This window comes from Mobula birostris, chromosome 14 (genome assembly GCF_030028105.1).
Source record: "Mobula birostris isolate sMobBir1 chromosome 14, sMobBir1.hap1, whole genome shotgun sequence".
NCBI lineage: Eukaryota > Metazoa > Chordata > Chondrichthyes > Myliobatiformes > Myliobatidae > Mobula > Mobula birostris.
The window spans coordinates 83,753,247-83,775,407 of record NC_092383.1 but is presented as its reverse complement, the minus strand read 5'-3'; the positions used below and the strand labels follow the sequence as shown (position 1 = coordinate 83,775,407).

At 38.7% G+C, this 22,161-nt stretch overlaps 1 protein-coding gene across 4 annotated transcripts in view; it reads right to left on the bottom strand.

Annotated features, from left to right (window-relative positions):
• LOC140210027 (nuclear transcription factor Y subunit alpha-like) overlaps window positions 1-21,655 on the bottom strand; it is a 39,780-nt gene extending 18,125 nt beyond the window's left edge. For all 4 annotated transcript variants that reach the window (XR_011889132.1, XM_072278775.1, XM_072278772.1 and 1 more), the window contains exons 1-5: window positions 21,547-21,655; window positions 5,954-6,072; window positions 4,505-4,645; window positions 3,678-3,809; window positions 1,812-1,914 (exon numbers count right to left, since the gene is read on the bottom strand). Coding sequence is in view for 3 of the 4 variants with exons in the window: in XM_072278775.1 (XP_072134876.1) it covers window positions 1,812-1,914; window positions 3,678-3,809; window positions 4,505-4,645; window positions 5,954-6,025 (448 nt within the window). In the remaining variant the exon portion in view is untranslated. The remainder of the gene's footprint in view (window positions 1-1,811; window positions 1,915-3,677; window positions 3,810-4,504; window positions 4,646-5,953; window positions 6,073-21,546) is intronic.
• Between the last annotated feature and the right edge of the window lie 506 nt (window positions 21,656-22,161).

The following is a 22,161-nucleotide window of genomic DNA, read 5'->3' as shown; positions in this document are numbered from 1 at the left end:
AGGGGGGGGGGTGCTTTTCGAAACATACAAGATTCATTGATTCTTGACTTTTCACAGCAGATAGTGCGATCCCTACATGGCATCGTTGAAGTTGAGTGCCATTTCATTGGATCAAGAAAGATTTTTAGTCAATACACATATCTTTGCTGTCCATGGCATGAAAACCATGGAAGGTGAAAGAAATCTAATGACACATCAATTTAGCTATTAATTCTGCAAACTATTTTATAAGAATCTTTAAGTATTTCACAATGTGCAATTTTATACATTGTTTTACTTATTAGCAGTTATTTTCAGTATTTTTAAACTTATGAAAGATCACTAAAGCATCATTGTTTTATTCTTCGTAATCTTTTAATTTAATCTATAACTCCTTCAGACTTTAACCCTAATGTATCTACATCCTTCAAATTTTGATCTATTAATAATTTCTTTCATTAAGTTTAATTGATTTATCATTAGCAGTTCAGCTTCACCTAGTAAGGGCTTTAAATTCCAGAATTCTCAGCCTAAACCTGCCATTTCATTCTTTTTCCAAGATCACAGGACTTATCAATTACCAATGAGGACATTTTACTAGTCAGGATATAGATATGACTTACAATTTGTGTTAGTGACCCCAAGCCTGTTACTTTAATTCTCCATCACACTTTGTCTTTGGCTTCTTACATTGTTTAAACATAAATGTAATCTGATGCTTTACAGCCCTCATCGTGCAACAATACCAAATTTGACAATTTCAGATAGCAAGACATTCCAGTTTGCACCTTAACCGCTCAGTCAACTTGGAACACTTCTTTTCGCTCTCCTGTCTGAATTGCTGAATATGTCCAGCAATTAGTGTTTTATACTCAAGTTGCATAACTGCATTTCTCTCCGTCTACAAGTCTCCTATAGATATACTATGATTAATAAATCTTCACTAGTTTTGTCAGCTGGCACTACCATGTGTCTTTCAGTCTCTCTTGGGCTTCAGACTATCACATTATTTCTCTCGTCCTGGATTTTGAAATTTCTCCAGTTTCAATGAAGGGTCACTGCTCTGAAATATTAACTCTACAGATCTGCTCTATATTTTCTGTTTTTATTTTACAAGGTATTTTGCTTTTCTCCCCCTCTCTTTTGAATTCTCCTGTGAACTAAGACACTGCGGCACATTTTAGAATCTTGTCTTCAATGAATATTCACTTTACTTTGCAATACTGTCGTTATTATGACAATGACATTATTCTCTCTCCATTTACAAAAAAAAAAACTGATCTTGGCCACAATCTTATAATTTTTCTGCTTTCTCCTCAGTTACATACTTGGAAATTGTGAAGATTGACACCGACACTATTAGCACTTAGCACAGTACTGCAGAATGCTCTGCTGAGCAGCAGACAAGTGAACATCAATTCATTCTTTAGCATTATGGTTTTTATTGAAAACCTTGCATTTGCTCTATCCTATCATTGAATCTATGCAGTTTTCAGACCACATGGCAAGCTGCTAAAACACAAAATGTATATGCATAAGCCAGATGAGCTTTTGGCCAATATCTGGTTTAACTTCATAAGATTGATGCCCACCGCATCTGGAGGAATGGTGGGGGGGGGGGCGGGGGGGGGGGGAGATGAGTAAAAATTAAATCATCAGCTCACATTATGTTGATCAGATTAAACTCTAAGGAGTTTCTAAATTAAGGGACACCCAAGAAAATTCAACAGTGACAAGTAGGAAAGATGATGAAAGGGAAATTTGTTTGTTAAGTCACTATGCCTGGGACCATCATTCTAATCATGATCAAAAATTACAAAACAAAACTTTACCTTGCTGGAGTATGGTGCCGTCTGCATTAACTGGCTGATAGACAATTGTCTGTCCTTCTGCAGTCTGCGCTACCTGCTGTCCTTGCACTATTTGCTGTTGACCCTATTTAGTCAAAAAAAAAAGGAAACATTTTTAAGGCCCTTATTCCAGCATTTATTCATCTCTGTTATATGATATATACAATACAGAAAGATATCAGACAGTTCAAGAGGACCTGTACTACGAGCCTGGTTTGATATTCCATTTTATTTTTATTGGTACTTGTCACAGTGATGATGATGACTGCTGGATCAGTTTTTATATATAGTATATGTAATCGTAGTGGACAGTTACTGAACCATGGCAAAGTGGGGACCTAAGTTAAGAGAATCTCTACTGACGCTGCCTTAGAGGATGTACATGAATTAATGATTTTAAAGATATTGTCTGCCACTGGCTGTATATAATTTCTTTCTGTAGCCAGAAATGAAATAATGGCTCTAATAATGTCTTCTCCAGGAAGAAAATAACTCTCAATAAATATCATAGAGCACATAGTTGCTAGGTGTCATACTTTATCTGTGTACTTCAATGATCTTGATTACAAACTGACGTCCGTTTATAGGACAAATGGATTGCATAAACAAGGTTGTGGCAAGCACCTTGTACTGGCAACAAGTCCTCTTCTGTCAAGACTCATTAAAGGACAAGTCTGAAATATCATTAAGTTGATGCTAAGGTTCAGAAAAGTCCCATTATCCCTCTAGTTTCTCTATTCTCTCTCACAAGCTCATTAAAACCCTACAGCTCACCATACAGCTCAATTCACCTAATTTGGGGAAACTTACATTGGCTAAACCACCCAAAGACTGGCACATCCTTCGGACTTAAGATGTAACTCGGAGACATTGACATGGTCACTGGGAAAATGCACAAGCTCCGTCGAGACAGCATGAGACGTTGGAACTGCACCTGATTCACTGGAGTTGTGAAATAGTTGCACTATTTTGCAGCACTACATGCAACATCAAACTGAGGACTTGCATCTCTTTAAAATTGTCAAAAAAAAATCAAAGGGGAGAGGAATTTGCCTTTGTATTTAGATCAATAACCACTTCTCATCAAGCACCATTACACCATTAAAACAGATTTTTTGGCAATTACATCTCAGTAGTTTATTGTACACTGCTGTGCGTACAATTGCTAGCCAAAAATCCCATTCTGCAGTGATGACCGTATTTCAAAAATCATTTAACTGGCAGTGTTTTGGGCATCCTGAGTTTGTGAAGGACAGCATATAAATGCATATCACACTCCTTTGGAACTGGACAGTCAACTTCATTGCTTCCTTTAAATGAACAAAATATAATAAACTATACAACATTTAAAAAAAAGTCAATGTTAGGTTTAAGACTGGGCAAAGATTGGAAGTCTCTAGATTGAACATTAAAGTGATCAAAATTAGAAGTATTAATTTGTTTCACTAAATGTATTTCACCCAGTTTATCCATAGAATAGTACAGCATAATACAGGCCTTGTGGTCCATGATGTTATGCCAATCTATATAAACCTACTCCCATCACCAGTTTAACCTCTCCCACAGTCGATAACCCCATATTTTCCTTTCACCCATATGCCCATCTAGGAGACTTTTAAATAGCTATTATATCAGCCTCTACCACAACATCTGGCACCCACCACTCACCCTCATATCACAGATAGGGTCAGATGCATGTGATAGTTATCTTGGAGTACATTCAACTCATCTTGCTTATTCTATGTCTCTGAAAGAGTTACTAATCGGTTTTGTTCTCCTTTCCCATTTGTTGTGCATTTTTTTCAAATATATATCCAATTTATTTTTGAAAGCATTGAGATGACATACCTGTGTTTGTCCTGCTGTAACAGCTGCCTGAGGCTGTTGAATAATAATTTGTTGTGTCTGACCTTGTTGGTTTTGGACTTGGACAGTCTGTCCACTTTGGAGCTGGAGTTGGCTTGGTTGAACGAGCTGAATCTGAAAATAACAGAAATGCAGTTTATACTTGTTACACTTTATCAAATGAGGAAGTAATAGTTGTGGGTTCTAACATGCTGAAGATTTTGAAAAATTCTTCTTAGATCTCTCTAATTATTAGTTCTACAATCATGAAGAAGCTGAAGGATATTCTGAAAGGGTAATTTTTATCAAATGTATCCAAAATTGAATTCTCAACTTAATTATTTCCTTTAAGCTACAATAATTATTTTTAAAAGTGTAAAACTGAATAGGAACAAGAAAAGTAAATGCAATGGTATTTCCTTTATATTCAAGTGTCACCCCATCTTTGAAGAGCTTCAAATTCATGTTCTCAAAATATAGAACAGGTGCATGAAGTCATGCCTATTAACTATCTAAGTTGTTAAATAGTTAAAAAGCTACAGCTCAAAAATGAATACAAGACTCCCTCACTGATATAGTTTACAAGGATTATAAAATAACATAACTGAAATTAGTATTGCCAAGGAACTATCCACCATGATACTTTCTCTTGACAATCATCTTCAGCCTTTTTTAAAAAATAATGTACACACATTGCATTTTGAATATGGATTCCGTCATTCTTCTCGAGGATGCCGCTACTTGTTGGGACAGGCAGAAATGTTGCTTTCAACTAAAAGTAAATACTCTGAGAAAAATACGTTATTTTATGAATAAGATTGTATGCTGACCTGTTGTATACCCTGCCCTCCAGAGACAGGAACTTGCATAATTGTCTGCCCTTGACCTGTAGGCACAGCTTGAACCATGATAGGTTGACCAGTGGATGTGATTAGTTGACCACCACTGACTTGGACCATTAAAGGCTGACCCTTAAGAACAATTGCAGGAAATAAAACAAAATAAATGAGTAATACAGTGAATCATAAAAATATATTTATGCAATGTTCAAATCATTTTCAACAATGGTGATTAAGCTAATAAAAACTATTTAGATTTTTTATTCTGCAGTTTTCTGTTGAGGGTTCCAATTCCTGATGGAAAGCAGAAAACAGCTCTCCTTTAAAATAATTCCTAAGAGTTCAGTTTTCAAGCAAAAGCATAAGACAGCTGAGTGTTGACATAATCCTTGCAGAACCACCAAGTTCAATCTGTTCTTGTTCAAAAATTAATTAAGACAGGATGATAGGTGTGGTTTATATGGATTTAAGACTTTTGACAGGATCCTACATGGTAGGGTGGTCCAGAAGGTTAATGCACAAGGGATCCAAGGCATGTTGGCAAGCTAGATCCAAAATTGACTTGATGACAGTAAGCAGAGGGAGGTGGATGAGCATTTTTCAAATTGGAAGTCTGTAAAAAGGGTGTTCGACAGGGATTGGCATTGTAATCTGTTGATTGAAACATACTGTACATAAATGAGATGTATGAAAACGTAGATGATCTGATTCTTAAGTAGGACATGAAAGTGATGGAGTTGTAGGTAGTAAAAGTAGATTCTCTAAGGATACTGTGGGGTATGTATCAGCTGGAAAATGGGCTGGAGTGGTGGCAGACATAATCTTGTCCACAGAAATACAAGTTAAGGCATTCTGGAAAGCCAAAATTTCTGTGCTATACTGTATGATTCTATCTATGATTAAACATGTAGTGTGGCAAATTCCAGCAGGCGTTACTGAATCAAAGCCGCAAACAAGAGCCAGGAGGTAGTGTCAGCAGTCAACTTATTTGAGCACAGCATTAATTAGTAATACCACTATAGATAAGTCAAGGCAAACATAGAAACACTAAATCATGCCAGATTAAAATATTATCATTGTGGCACAGTATATTTTGTGCTATGACAGTTTTGAACAAAGTCTATGATATAGTTTACAATTTGCAGATTTACATATCTGAGTTTCCAATCTTGCAGTCAGTATTGAGAAAGGAGGAAGATAAACTAAGGTAAAAAAAAATACGGCAAGCACCATTTCTGAACAGCGGCTGACACAGAATAACACTGACTGAAGGCCATGGACATATCACTCATTTGCCATCCTCTATCACTTTAGTTTGGTAAAATTTGGATCTTGGCTTCCCTTGACAGCAGCAAGAATATTAATAATTTAAACATAATTCATAGCAAATTATGACATATCACAAACACAAATGCAAGTATTTTAGCTCCAGATTCTTACCTGTTGCTGAATTTGTCCCTGAACTACGATCTGTTCTGTGGAATTGCTGTTATTGGATGTGTACTGTTCCATTACTAACTAGAATACGTGAACAGTATCTCTGGAGAATGTAGCAAAACCTAAAAAAAAGTAAGAGTGTGAAACTTTTATTCATTTTGTAAATCTCAGCATCAATTACAGTTCCAAAAGATACTTAAAACTATTTTAGATTTATCACAGCATTTCAGTGTAAATGCTAATATGGCAATCAAAACATTGGAACACAGATCAAATGAGGTAAAACATTTGCAAATACAAGATGAAAATTGACAAAAATACATTATTTGCTGATCATGAAGGTGAAACCATGAAAAGATCAATTGATAACTTCTGATTTGAAAGTCTGGATGCTTTTAAGACACAAAATTAGAGCTTGAATTAGGTCTTTAATTAATCTGAATTAAAACACTGAATCAGGCTACAATGTTCAGTATAACATCCAACAAGTCAGACACAACAACAGCAAAACAACTCCCTTCCTACTTCACAACCCCCATTGAGGACCTCCAGTCCTCATCTCTGGAGTGTGCTGACCATAGTACTTGATCTTGGAGATCGTAGATCTTTGTCCTCAGCACCTGCCAAACCAACCTCCGTACTTGGGAATTGTTGGGAGTCCAGCATCCAGACCTGCTGACCCACCTCACACCTGTGGACTAGTCTGCCATGGGACTCTGACCCTAGGATTCGCTGACCTTGGGGATCACCGGCCTTTGCCCTTGGGGGAAAACTGCAGGTCTTGCCTTCAACATCTGCCAACCCAATCTCAGTCTTCAGATCTCAGAAGACTGACATTTGGACCTGTTCACTGTCCTTCTGCTTCCACACCTGCTGACTAAACTCTGGCCACCAACATCTGACCCGGGATTCATTGACCTTGGGGCCTTCCTCCCTCAACCACAGGGATTGCTGGTATTCATTCTCAGTGCTCCCAACCCAATCTGTGTACTTGGGATTTTTGGCCATTAACTCCAATGCACTCTGACCTCCGGCTCCAGCCTCTAACTCTTCATTTACTGCATCTGACCTGTAACACTCCCTCATCTCTGTCCCTAAATCCTAATCTAACTACTAACTCCTGTGCTGACCCCAAAACCCTACAAATTTAAAAACAACTTAAATCTGAGCCACAACCTCAATGGACATTACAGCTTGGTGCCATCTTGACCAGAAGACCTAATGTGATAAGGTAATGTAGAAAGCTGGTGTTAATCATCTAAATCTAATCAACAGAAATTGAGTTCTTTTGGCCAATATCCCTGATTTAACTAGCCTAAGCCTCACAGATTTACTTATGTTTTTCCCTCACATTGATTCTACAAGAGTAAATTTTATTCCAATTCTCAAATTTTGGAGGTTGTGGTTTGTGAATTGTGTATTGGGACATGTCCATAACCCAATGGCCATAATTAGGGGTCACTTGTAGCTACCTTTTTTTTTGTGTACACAATCTTCAGAGCTATGCCATAAGGATGTTTGAAGAGCTTTGAGTAGTTAGAAGGCAAGTCACTCAGCACAAGATTCCTAACCTGCTTTTAAAGATGCAGTACTTAAGTGGCTGGTCCAACTGTTTCTGGTTGGGATGTTGGTTAAATTCTTACTTCATGGAACTGCACCTTGCCTGGTAATTGTGATGTTACTGAATATATCTCAGCTAATGTGTGATATGAACATTACATGTTCTATGTCAGCCTCTGCATGAGCATTACCCAGGTGTTTCTGGTTTTATTTTTAAATATGTAAGAAATAGCATAGAGAAGTGAATATCAATTACACCTCAGCAACCATTCTCACTTATGACTAATTATATCGTGTCATCATGAGTCAACCACAGAATCAAATTGAATATTCTCAAAAATTCCTGGACCAATCTCCCAAGATAAAATGACTGACTTTCACAACCTGTACCATATTCCATTGTGCAGGTTAAGACACCAAACAAGAAAGTATTCCTTCTGATCTGAACTGATTTGATTTTAATCTCTCCTCTGGAATGTAGTCACTTTGCCTCACTAAACCAAATATGTAAAACAGGCTGGATCCCAATCAGAACCCAAATGGGGTTTCATGATTAGATTATTCATAAACAAGTGTTACTTGATAGAACCACTGAAGTTGCCTCCTCCATGGCACTGGATAAGAATTAGACAAGATTGGATTTGTTTTGATCTTTGTGGATGGAATATATTTGGGGTATTTTCTTCACTGTCACAATGCAAGTGGTGCATATTTTCTTTATGAAATAAAATATTTTCACTATGTAAAGTTGTAAGATTTCCATAATGTCACAACATGGATTATTCATAATATTTCCACTAATTTGTATGCACTGTGGAGTCAAATGAGGAACTTTCCACTGGCAATCTAGGGCCACCTACCTGTGGAACCAAATCACAGCGTGGAGCAAGAAGGGAAGGATTATCATGGAAACAAAATACAACACTGATCTGTAAAGCTGTTTGGAATAAATCAAAATCTTCAAATGCATTATATAACCTTTCAGCAAATGTACTGCACATAAAATATTAAAACTGATACAGCCACAGTGGTTTATTAAGTGGGATAACAAGGGCTTAATAATTCTTAAATTTATGTTTAACACATCCACCTCTGAAGCCTATTGTCTCTACAACTACACTTATGCAAGGAAATACAAAATGATTTTCAGGTGTCAGCTAAGGCTTGGCTGACAAAACAGCTGCTTGGGTCAGAAGAAATAAACAGAGTGAGTGGAAGAAATGGGAATGAAACAGATGCATCTGTTACCTGGTGAATGCAGAGTTCCTATGGCACCAGCAATATTAAATGTATTAGATTCAGTTGCTGTGAGATACAAACTTCAAAGCTGTGACTGTGGCAATAATAATGCAAAGTAGAATACTGCAATTAATTCATTAAGAATTTTAGATATATGTGCACAGAATGACAATACTATCTTGCTTCCTTTTATCATCTCTGTTATACTTTTAAACATTTACAGCATTTTTACTATAAATTGTTAAGAGAAGTTGCCTTGCTCACATTGTTACAAACAATAATTCATTTCTAGCAGCAAGTTTTGAATGTTGCACAACTACTCCCAGCAACACCTAATTCAAAGGATACTACACTTCAAATCTCATTCTGCTTGCCGAACTGCTACAAGTGTTTATACTTGACTTTGTATGTCAAGGCCAGAATGAGTAACATTATAAAGGGAAATGAAACAATTTCTAGTGTAATTATCTCCATAACCCAAACTAAGCAATCTTCATTATGTCTGTATCTGACAATATCTAAACCATCCCGTGCCTCACAGCTGAATTCCTCAAATATTGTGAAAGCCAACTTCTAAAACACTGCAACACACATCAAAGTTGCTGGTGAAAGCATCTCTAGGAAGAGGTACAGTCGACGTTTCGGGCTGAGACCCACTGGCCATCTGGCTATGTAATGTATATCCTTCCTTTAATCCTTCATTAAAGATCAAAGTTCAAAGTAAATTTATTACTGAAGAACATATATGTCACTATATCCAACCCCGAGATTCATTTTGCTGCGGTCATACTCAGTAAATCCAAGAAACAGAAAAGAATCAATGGAAGACCGCACCCAACAGAACGGACAAACAACCAATGTGCAAAAGACAACAAGCTGTGCAAATATATAAAAAATAATAATAAACAAAATATTGAGAACATGAGATGAAGAGTCCTTGAAAGCAAGTCCATCGGTTGAGGGAACAGTGATGGGGCAAGTGAAGTTATCCCTTTGGTTCAGGAGCCTAATGGTTGAGGGGTAATAACTGTTTCTGAACCTGGGGATGTGGGACCTGAGGCTCCCGTACCTCCTTTTTGACGGCAGCAACGATAAGACAGCATGGCCTGGGTTGTGGGAGACCTTGATGATGGATGCTGCTTTCCTGTGACAGTACTCAATGGTGGGGAGGGCTTTACCCATGATGGGCTGGGTTGTATCCATTTTTTTTTAAATAGGATTTTTCCATTCTAGCACATTGGTGTTTCCATACTAGGCTGTTATGCAACAAGTCAATATGCTCACCAGCATATCTGTAGAAATTCGACAAAATTTTAGATGTCATGCCGAATCTTCACAAACTTCTAAGGAAGTAATGGCGTTGCTGTGCTTTTATTAAGATAATTACATTTTGGTAGTGATGCACTGAACAAAAAGAAATGGTCACAACTTCCTGTGCATGGCACCATGAGAGTCTAATGGCAAATGAGTAAGAATGCAGTCGGTTTCACATCAAACTGCTCACTTAGTTTTGGGATTAGAAAAGCAGATATTTTGTGTCAACTGGAGCAGGTTAGAGAGGATGTTTAAAAAGTGAGGTGCTGGAGAATCTAGCTGTCAAGGCTGAAAGGCAGAAAAGGATGAATAAGATGCAGGCAGATGGTGTTCTACATAGGTTCAAGTTTATAAAGCATAAAATATGTAAGAGCATTGGAATCTTTGGCTAAAGGATACATTTCAAAAGCAGAGGAAATAGTGGACAATATTGCATGGTGAAAATAAACAGCTTTTGAATGGACACAGGAGCTGAAATCTTAGCCTGGGATTTCCCAACAGGTCAGGGATGAGCGACTGATTTATTTTAGAGTGTAGTATTTGGATTTTCTGGAGTGAACAATTTTTCTATAGCATCAGTTGCATATGCTTGTTATGTTATTCATTTTGGCTGGCCGACTCCAAATTAAAATGCAATAATTTTTGCCACTACTTCACGTGAGAAGGCAATGAAGGCACTCCTTTATCCGCATTAGGTGTCTGCACTGATTTTGTTCAATCAAAAGAACACAGCAGCCTGCACTGTATGAATTCCTCATTCAATAACTAGGAACTTTATAGTTTTATAGTACTGTAGTAATATTGATAGTATTGTTTAGTTTTGTGTTTCATTTAAATACATAATTTGTAACTCAGTTAAACAACTGTTTGGCTTTTTAAAACTATTTCCATGAATTCAGCTAATAAGGGCAACTGTTTAATTGGGCCAAAAATGTATTGGTCCGATGTGTCCTATTTAAACAGAATCCATTGTGCATCAAAGGGTGCATTGTAAATTAACAGTCATTAAAGTACAGATCTTGGGAAACTTGGCATTTCTCTCCAAAAATGTATGCACCACAAATGCATAAAATTGTCAGGTTGTGCACCGAAGGAACTCTTCTCAGTTACTTCCATAACATCTTTGATCTCTTCCAACACATTTTTTCTAACTGCCTTGTTGATGTCCAATATCTATACACCCCCCCATCTCATATCAAGACACTTCATCTCTGAGTAGAGACCAAATCAATCCCACCATGCCACCATCCTTCTATGCCTTGTTGAAGTTATATGCAGAGAGCAACTTATTTAACTATACTTGTTTCCTCAAAATCAAAACTATTGCTATGGTAATTCACATGGGCCAGGTTGTGCTTGTCAGTGGGATAATCTCTAATAACCTCCAATATTCAGTATCTGACCATTGGAGAATTCTTATGATTTGGTACTTGGTTCACTCATTAGTATACAGAAGTCCTTGTTATGTTTGAATTTACCATCGTGCATCCATGTACTTGAGGCCAGACATGTACTTCTGCATGCATGGACTGGTTGTGTAGCTTGAGCAACGGCTGGGAATACTAGACAGGTTCTGGAGTACTTGCCCATCTCAGCTTGCTTGACAAGCAAATTCTCCAGGCTCTTCTTTCTAAGCTCCCCCTTAGATTCACTGGGGCTCTTTGCCACTCCCTCTAAACTCACCAGATAAGAAAATATATTTTACATGCTACATGGTATAGAAAATGGAAATGAAAGCCTCGGTTGTTAGAATACCAACCAATCCAGCATCCTGGAACAGTACCTCATTATTTGTCTTGATGCTAAAAGCCCTCAGGATGTAAAACTGAATTCAACAGTTCCAGATAACCAGTCATTCCAGTTTTTATTAAAGATGACAAAAGTATTTTTCCTCTCTGCAGCTGCTATCTAACCTGCTGGGAATTGAACACTTGTGTTTTGTTTCTCCCACCTTCTCTTTCCTTTGCCCTCAGTGATCTACTTATGCCTTTTCTGGGCAGATTAACTGCAATCAATAAGTCTTCACCAGCCTATTGAATGCCTTTTTCTCCACTCTATCATATACGCTTCCTTTCTTCCTGCTCCCCCTCCCCCTTTTTGCAACCTGTTTTTGAACTTTGCTGTTCTGATAAAAATGTATTTTTCAAACATATGGAATATTTGCAACATCATCCCCCCCCCCCCAATTTTCAGCATTTTTTAAAAACTTTTGATTGCACTAAATTATGAAAATTGGAAAGGTCTTAAATGTCAGATGAACACACAAAATGCTGCAGGAACTCAACAGGTCAGAAGGGTTTGATAAAGTGCTCCTCCAATTTATGACAGGTCTCACCAATGTACTTAGGAGCACCAGAGACAATAGACAGCCCCAGCAGCTTTGCAGGTTAAGTGTTGCCTCACCTGGGGTCTTGAATGAAGGTGAGGTAGAGTGAATGGGTAGGTGTAATACTTTGGCCACTTTGAGGGATAAGTGCCGGGGGAGATATCAGTCAGAAGAGAGAAATGGACGAGAGATTCACAGAGGGAGCAATCCCTGTGGAAAGTGGGTGGGGGGGAGGTAAAGATATGTTTGATGGTAGGATCCCTTTGAAGATGGTGGAAGCTGCAGAGAATGTGTTAGATATGGAAGTTCATGGGGTACTAGGTAAGAACAAGAGGAACTCTATCACCATTAAGGTGGTGAAAAGATGGGGGAGCGTAGATGTTCAGGAAATGGAAGAGATGCGGGCGAGGGCAGTGTCAATGGTGGAGGAAGAAAAATCTCAGTCTTTGAAGGAGCAGGACATCTCAGGTGTCCTGCAAAGGAAAGCTGCACCCTGTGAACAGATCCAGTGCAGACAAAGGAACTGAGAAAAGTGAATAACATTCTTGCAGGAGACAAGGAGGGAAAAGGTATAGTCAAGATAACTATGGGAATCAGTAAGGTTTATAAAAGATGTGAATTGACAGCGTCTCCAGAGGAGTCAGATCAGGTAACGGAGAAGGTGTCAGAAAAGACCCATGTGAAATTAAGGGTAGTGTGGAAGTTGGAAGCAAAGTTGATGAAATTGATGAGCTCAGCATGAGTGCATGAAACACCAATACATTCGTCAGTGTAGCACAGGAAGAGTTGGGGAGCAGTACTGGGGAAGGCTTGGAACACGGACTATTCTACATAGCTAACGAAAACGTAGGCGTAGCTGGGGCCCATGTGGGTGCTCATAGGTACCCTGAGTCTGGAAAAAGTGGGAGAAGCTGAAGGAACAAATGTTGAGGGTAAGGGCCACTTCCGTCAGAAGAGGGAGAATGGTAGCGGAGGGGAACTGGTTGGTTCTTTTATTGAGAAAGAAGTGGAGTTTTAAGGCCTTCTTAGTGGTGGATAGAAATGTATAGGGACTGGACATCCATGGTGAAAATGTGATGTTCTGGGCCAGGAAATTGAAAGTTAATGAGATCAAGAGCATAAGGAGTGTCACATATTAAGTGGGAAGGAACTGAGCTAAGTAAGGGGGATAGAATGAAATCACGGTATGGAGGACGAGTGCAGTGGCACAGAAGCAAGCAGAGGCAATGGGCCGAGCCAGAAAGTCGGTTTGTCACGTTACCATTGTTTTTCCATTGGTCTACAGTAGGTGAAGAATGTACCACTCACAGCAGTGTTCCATTTGGCTTGCTATTATTAGTGGAACTACCCAAACTCTGCTAATTCCTCTAACTAAATGCAGCTTTAGATTGACATGGCGCTGATCAGCACAGGCCCTTCTGCTACTAAAATAAAAAAAACACTGCACCCTGACAATCGGCTAATCCACATCCCCAGACTTAATGTCAAAAGGCAATGTTTATGAGTGTCTAATACCTAACAGCATTTGAAAACAATTAGAAATTAAACATACAGTTAACAAAAGCAAATCTTAATTATGAAAACTTAATTAAGATGCTGAAAACAACAGAAAGCTTGAAAGCAAATAAGTACATTTGGGTTATGTCAATTAATTAAAAATGAAATTACCCATCTCTCTAGGAACCATTTTCTTCAATTGAAATGAATGTAATTGTTGAACCTGTGCCAGGTACAGATTTCCAGCAGCAAAATAAAAAATTCCTATAGCTGAAATAGCAGTAATTTGATGCTCCACTATTGGACTACCAGTATTGGAATAGAATCCTAATGACAACAGCAAGGAATGCAGTTTTTCCAAGTTAGTGTGGCTCTCAGATATGCTTTGGACCACCCCAGAGAGGAAAATAAAAGTCCTTTGACACTGCCTTTAAAAATGTAACACAGTATCATTGTGAATTTTACTACTTGCACAATATCTACCCAAAATAAAAGTTGAAATCAACATTGTGAACTATATGCATGTGCAAATTCACCACATTCAAGATTTAATACAGTAGGTGTTTTAATATAGGGCATAGGACTCAGCTTTGCAATTTTCTTCCCAATTGCAGAATAGGGACTTTAGTCTCTGACATGACTGACAGCCATCACATAGAACAGAGAAGAGTTTTTCCATATTCTTTTCAAACATTGTTTTGACTTAACCATGGAAGTTTCAGTGTACATCAACTTGGTTCATTGCCATTTTGAAAAAAGATGGCAGTAATTATTTCAAATGTAGACACTTATTCAGTAGAGAATAGCTCTAATGTGGTAAAGCTGATACTAAATACTTGTTTATTACTGAATCATCCAAATGACAAGTGAACAATTTATACTCTAGAGGAATAATATGCTGGCCTAGAAGGGAACACTTTATAGATTTAACAGAATGATTTTAAGGTGTTGGAATACACAACTGCTTTTAAAAAGTCTTAAAACAGATGCACCATATTGTGCAGCATTAATTATCTAAATATAGCTTAAAACACTACCTCTATTTTTATAAGTTTGTTTTGATATTTGGATACACTATTCAGAACAGCTTAGCTCCTTTTTGGTAATTAGATGAATTATGGTAGAAAATTTCAAAAACATACTCTGTGCACAAGATAATAATTGCATAAAGTTCTGAATGGCAATATTATTGACTATACATAAGAGTGGAGATATTTAAATAAAGTTCAAAAAATTATATAGAATTATTCAAAAAAATGCAAGAACAGCTGTGCTCAGCTTAATCAAGAATGAAGCAACTTAAAACCTGATTGGTTATGTAACATTAAAAAAAGTAGGTCATAACTAAATTTAGCAAGTTTTTACAATCAGATATTTAATTACAGAAATACATTAAAACTTGGTGTTGACTTTATTAAATTGACAGTGAACCTACAAGCATGTGTTGACATTATACAATGAATCCAAAAAGTACTGATTTCATGCTACGTCAAAAGGTTTGGTTCTGTACACTCTTCCAGGAATTCATGAATTGGTAATAGTTCACATTACCTACAATTGCTATGATCTGTTAAGTTCTGGATTTTAAAAATAGCATCTATTGGACAAAATTGTTACATAGCAAACAACCCTTTGCAATTCAAATATTTCAAAAAATGAATTAATTTCTTTCAAAACTTATCTTGTATTTTAATTCTCTGATAAATCTTTTATCTTGTGTTGCAAAATATTAAAATACCAGTTTACTTTCAAGGGTATATCCTGGTGGAATCCTTATTCATCTTGATATTACTGAATACATTTTGAGGAAAAAATGTAATAAACCAAAGAGGATATCACATCACTACATTTGCCTTGTAACTTTTCATTAGGTCCATGTAGGCCACTGCCTGTTTGATTTGCGGTAAAAGTTGTGTTTCTGCAGTTACTGCCTATGCTGGACATCTACTAAATTGAGTGGAACATTCTGCAGCAAAATGCCCAAGTCCATGCATATCAGAATCAGATTTATTATCACTGGTATATGTTGTGAAATTTGTTAAGTAGTACAATGAAATATGTGATAAATAAATATAGAAAAAAAAAACTATGTATATATACACACACACTGCTTAACACAGCCATACAAATGTGGTCATAAGGCAATGTTGGGAACAGTTTTCTACCAACTTCTCTGAAGATTTATACATCATAGCCCAAGACATATTAGATTCTGTGATGATATGCAAAGTTTCTCATGTGGCTCCTGAAGTCCAGAATTAGAGTAAGGTTGCATCTGTGCAGTACATTAGGAACAACTGGCATCTAGGTTGACTAGGTTCATTTGACAATCAGAGCAACAATTCCTCATTTTCTCCGTTCGACACTTCAGCCAGATTTTAATGTATGCCCTGGCTCCTCCAATTTGTATTCTCTTCTCCTTTAAGTAATTGTAACCTTGATAGTGAAATGAACAAAGGGTCAGTGTGACCAGCTGATAAACAAGATGACCTCAGTTCTGCTGTGACTGACTGGTCCAGGCCAGTTTAAACTTAATGTACCTGCATGACCAACAGAGGGTCCAAGCAGAAAACGCTATTGTCCATATGCAAGATAGACTTTGATCCAAGTGCCTCTGTTGTCTTACATAAAGGCAGCTATGAGGGAAAAAGGTAATACTGAGTACACTTCATGATATTCCAAAGCACTTTACAGCCAATCATCATCATCAGGTGCCATGCCCAGTTTGAGCTTTGACTGCCATGGCCCACACATTCTTGTTTCGGGTCAAGTGGATCAATTCATTGGTATTCATTTCCAGTTTTCTGGCTGCTGTCTCCATCATCATTTGTCTTTGCTTTCTTCCCTTCAATCTTTCCCATAATTACCATGCATTCTAACTCCTCTTTCCTAATCACATGTCTAATGAAGTTACGTTGCCTTTTCATGATCTCATACATTATTTCTCTTTTTGTACTTGCTCTGTTCATGATATCCTCGTTAGATATTCATTTCGTCCATGATATTCTTTGCATCCTCCTCAAAAACCACATCTCTGTTGCTTCAATTCGTTTCCTCATGTTACTAGATATTGTCCAACATTCTGTTCCATATAACATAACTGGATAAATGTAACATTTCAGTACTCTGAGGCAGGTTGTCATGCCTAGTTTAGAGTTGGTCAGTCAATACTGTATAATAATAGCACCATTTTATCCTTTTAATAAAAGGATGAGGTTAGATTCAGGGAAATGGCCATTAACTACTCTCTCTAAAACAGCAGCATAACACAGAAATGTAATAGCCTTAGAATCTCTACATCAAGCCCAATTCTGTAATTGTTAAGCAAAACGTGCTATCGAATTTTGAGACAGACAATAATTCTAAAAAAAATCACCATTAGACCTGGATTACTAAATTTGCACCCTGTAGCATTGTGTTATATATTAAGATTCCCAACATAATTCACAAAAAAAAGGGAATAAGGAAAACAGCAGTGACATCTACACCTGGAACAGATGGTCCAAACTGTATTTGACAGTAATTGCAGATTAAAAACACTGGAAATGCTAGAAGTTTATTAAAACAGTGATAAACTCAGTGCAAGAGGAACCGCACTCAATTTCTAATTGATCTTAAAGTGCTTAGAAGAGTGCAATTTAAATATTTTTGAATACTATGATGGAAATGTGGGAATGAAGCAAGAAAGTAGATAAACAATGACTTTGCTTAACTGTACAGCAGACCCATGTTTGAGTGGCCTACATCTGATCTTATCGGTTCAAATTAAAATTACTATTCAGTTTGAAGATTAGAACTCCACTTTCTGTAACCATAGCAATGAAAAAGTCTCTCAAAGATTGCAGTTTGTCTCAATTTATTTGAAAAAAGAAACAGAAAACAGCAACTTGACTCCTTGTGCCAGATCTGCCATTTAAAAAGATTATGAATTGCCACATGGTAAATCCACAGTTTGATAATTCCATACTCTAGGAATTTAAAAAAAACTCTTAGTTTGTCCTGTGACCCATTTGCATAATCTGAAATTAACCAATACTTAATTTGACCTGTTCTAGAGAACTGTGGGAAATGCAGCCAGATTTTTTTTGGGCTGGGGCGGTACTCTGCAGGATCACTCAGGAAGCTGAGGACTTCAGAATGAAACTTTTACTGAGCTGGACACATCCAAGGTACAAGCTTCAGACAGATGGATGATCACCGGAATGGGGATAGGCAGTTAGTGATGGGTTTCCCTGTGGCCATTCTCACTAACAGGTAGATATGGACCCTTGGATACTGTTGAAGATGATGCTCTTTTTAGGAGCTAGTAGAATTCAGGCACTGTGACTGGGTGAAAGGGTGCAGTCAGAAAGGGCTCCAGTGACAGGAGACTCAACACTAAGGGAGACTGACCACAGAACTGTGCAACTGACTGTGGCCACAGAAGGAATACCACGATTGTTTGTTGTGTCCCAGGTATCAGGGTCAAAGATGATTTTGAGCAGCTACAGAAAATTCTGGAGGGGGAGGATAAATAGCCAGAAGATAAGTACAGGGAGATAGGGTAAAAGAATTAAAATGCAGGACTAAGGATCATGATGTCCTGATTACTCCTGTTTGTCAGTCAAGAAATAGAAAGATAGACCAGATGAATAAGTGGTAAAAGAGCTGGTGCAAGGATTCAGGTTCATGGATCATTTGGAAGGAGCAATACCGGACCTCTTCTTGGGGAACAAGATGCACCGAGTAACTGAAGTGGCAGTTGGGGAGCACTTTAGCTTCAGTGACAATTCTATTAGATTAAAAGTAGCTATGGGAAAAGATAGACCAAATCACAGGTTAAAGTCTTGAACGGGAGTATGATTAACGGAATGCATTGGGCAGGATCTAGTTGGGTGACTCTACTCAAAAGCAAAGGAATGGTTGGCAAGTGAAAGGCTTTTAAAAGGATCATATCAAGAATCCAGCAGCAGCATAGGGTGAAGGGTAGATATATCAGGTTCAGGAAACTGGCTGATGAGACAGAGGCTCTGGTAGGGAGAAAGGAGGAAGCATACATTATATTTAGGCAGCTGGTTACGAATGAATCCTGACTAACATTAAAAAAAAGTTTAAGACCAGGTTTAAAAGGAAAATTAAGACTGCAAAAAAGGAGGCTACAAGGTGGATTTAACCAGGCAGGGTTAAAATTCCAATTTCTGGAATTTTGCCATCTGACCAAGTATACCCCCTGAAGCTTATGGGAGCCCAGGGAAGAAATTGTGGAGGCCCTTGAAGAGATATTTACTTCTTTGTTAGCCACTGGCAAAATTCCAGAAATTGTTGTTCCATCATTCAAGTGTAGCAAGGACAGACTCGGGAACTATTGGCTAGTGAGCCAGGCTTCAGTTGTGGGGAAATTACTGTGAAAGGATTGCTTACTTCAGAACTCCCTAGTCTGCTCTTTTAACACCATAAACTACACTATCTTTTTAAGTACTTTCCCAAGCAACCACAAGGCTTGAAACACCTGTTATTCATCCAACTTCATACCTTCACACGAGCTAAGAAAGCAACAATTCACTTTAGCGTACTGCATTTGGGGTATTCACAATATGGTCTCCATTATGTTGGAGAAACAAAATGCAAACTGGCTAATCATTTTATGGGCTGCCTGCACTGAGTCTACAGAAATGGCCCCCAGCCCCAAACTGCCAATCACTTTAATTTTTCATCCTATTCTGTTCTATGATCTGCAGTACCATTATAACGAAGCCCAATTTAAGTTGGAGGAAGAAAATATCTAGATTGGTATCCAATTCTCCTTGGTAACTTGCCCTTCTGTCTGTATTAAAACTGGCCATTTTTTAAATCAATCACCCAGCTGAGATCTTGGCTGTTTTTCTTCTCTTCATTAGCAAATTCTGGCCAGCTGGGCATGTCCTACTAGCCTATTAGCTACACAAAGCAGCATAATGTGTAATTACTAAATTAGCCCATTCAGAGATATGTTCTTTGTTCTACTCTTCCCTCTCTGACACTGAAAATTAACTTTCTTTCCTAGTCTCTTCTTATTACCTCTTCTTTCAGTTAGTCCTGACGAAGGGTCTCGGCCCAAAACGTCGACTGTACCTCTTCCTGTAGATGCTGCCTGGCCTGCTGCATTCACCAGCAATTTTTGTGTGTGTTGCTTTCCTTCCTAAGCCCAAATAGTCTTAGATCTGAAATGCCAAGTATATTTTACTTTTTAAAATGTTGGCTGACTTATTCAGTGTTTTTGAGTATTCTGTTTTTCTGTGAAATTTCCAGCAACCACCTTTGTAAAAAAGATTAAAACTCAAATTGTTTCCCCATTTGAAAGGATGAACAATTCTAGTTCAAAGTGTCCAAATTAAGTTTTCTTTAACCTCAGTGACGTCACTGAGCTTGTGAAATTTGACCATCCACAGCATTTTATGTCATGGAGCCTTACCATTCAGAGGGGTTGTAAACCTCTAATCCAAAGTATAAACAGCCATTTAGAGTACAATTACTTTGTGCTGTACACATACTTAGAACAAGATTGACAGGGCACTGGGAAAGACTTCAGAAGTTTAATAGACAACATGCACATTCACTGTGGATGCTAGTTCAAAAATTAGTAGGAAAGCAGAACAAAGCCATCTACAAATATGTTTTACTTTCATTTAAAAAAATCTGATGGCACCTAATTTTTAGCATAAAAATACATGGGAATCTGTTATTGCAGTTTGTTACCCATCCCTGTCACAATCTTAACTGTAAAATAGTATTTGCATGCAGTTATCCTTTCAGCCAAAAAGATGTAAAAATTTATATTCCTCGACACCTTCTAACACAACTTTCAACACGTTACTCAAAAACAAACCGTATTGTTATTTCAAGTACAACATCCCATAACCAACAATGCTTGATTCACCTCAACCCAAAGTTGGCGAAAATTCAGATCCTTCATATTTCGTGCATTAATTGTGGCATAATTTGTGTCTCGCGTTTGTCAGGCGTAGAAAGAGGCCAAAAGCCCGTGGAGGGGCTTGCGGGGTGTTGGATAGCTAGGCCAGAGTGTTCTTTGGAAGCAGGAAAGCTCGGACAAACGCTGATCAATAGCGAATTAGACTGAGTGTGGACCCACAACTGGTGGGTGCAGGCAAGGGCTCCTTCCTCCACATCCGCCATAACTGTCACATATACCATATGCTTAAACGGAAAACTATTGCATTTCTCACCCCCTACTATAATAAGTACAAACACTAGCGACTTTGTGACTTTCCTTTCCCCTCTCCTCGCTCCCCCACGCCGGGACCGCCATTTTCTCTCTCCCCCTCCCCAACTCCCCGCAATTTTCGGAAGTCGTCCGGGCGAGCGGTGCTCACACCGAAACGGGCGCACGGCAGGAGACGAGGCGGACTGAACGAAGTGGAAAGCGGGCTGCAGGAACGACGGCGATCACGAACGGAGGGGGAGAAGAGAAAGAAAAGCGAACAACTGTTTGGCGCCAACCTCCACCTCCCTCTCTCTCTCTCTCTCTCTCTCTCTCTCGTTAACTCCACACCTTCTCCGCCCCCTCCCCTCACCATTCAAACCTGGGGTCTACCAGCCACATCACTGCCTGCTTCCCCGGCTCATTCCCATTCCCTGACCAAATCTAGCTCTCAGCCTGTTGGCAGCAATTTGCCGGACTTACCCCGCGCTTTTGCCCCTCTGATTGGCTCCGGTATTAAACACAATGCCCCGGCGGCGAATAGGAACGCAGCAGCACAAAATGGCGACCAACGGCGAGCAAGCCTTCTCCTTCGTGAAACCGTTTGGTGCGCATGCCCGCTCCGAACCGGCGGGACGATGGCACTACGCCTGCGCGCCTCTCCGAGCCTCCGGGGGAGCTGCAGTCGGAAGGGGGACAGTTGTAGGCATGCGCAGACACCATTGGCGTCACGTGATTTCTCCCTGAAGCCCAACGTTGCCAGCTGATATTGCAAAGTGAGTTGCCCGCCTGAGGTTGGGCAGCAGGTGGAGGAAGTTATTTAATATTTCCCCATTGATAACTTTTAACCGGAACTTCTTTCCTGGAAATGCCACTCTTAGTTTGAATTTGGCCTCCTTTAATGAAGTTTAAACTTCGGTTATGGTGCCTTCTATCCACTTATCATCTCCCAGTTTCTTTCTTCACTCTCCCTTCCCCACCTCACCTGGCTTAACCTATCGCCTTCCAGTTTACACTTCTTCCCCTCCCTCTGCCTTCTTAGTCCTTCTTTTCCCATGCTAATAAAGCCAAAATTTCGGCTCTTTATTCCTTTCCATA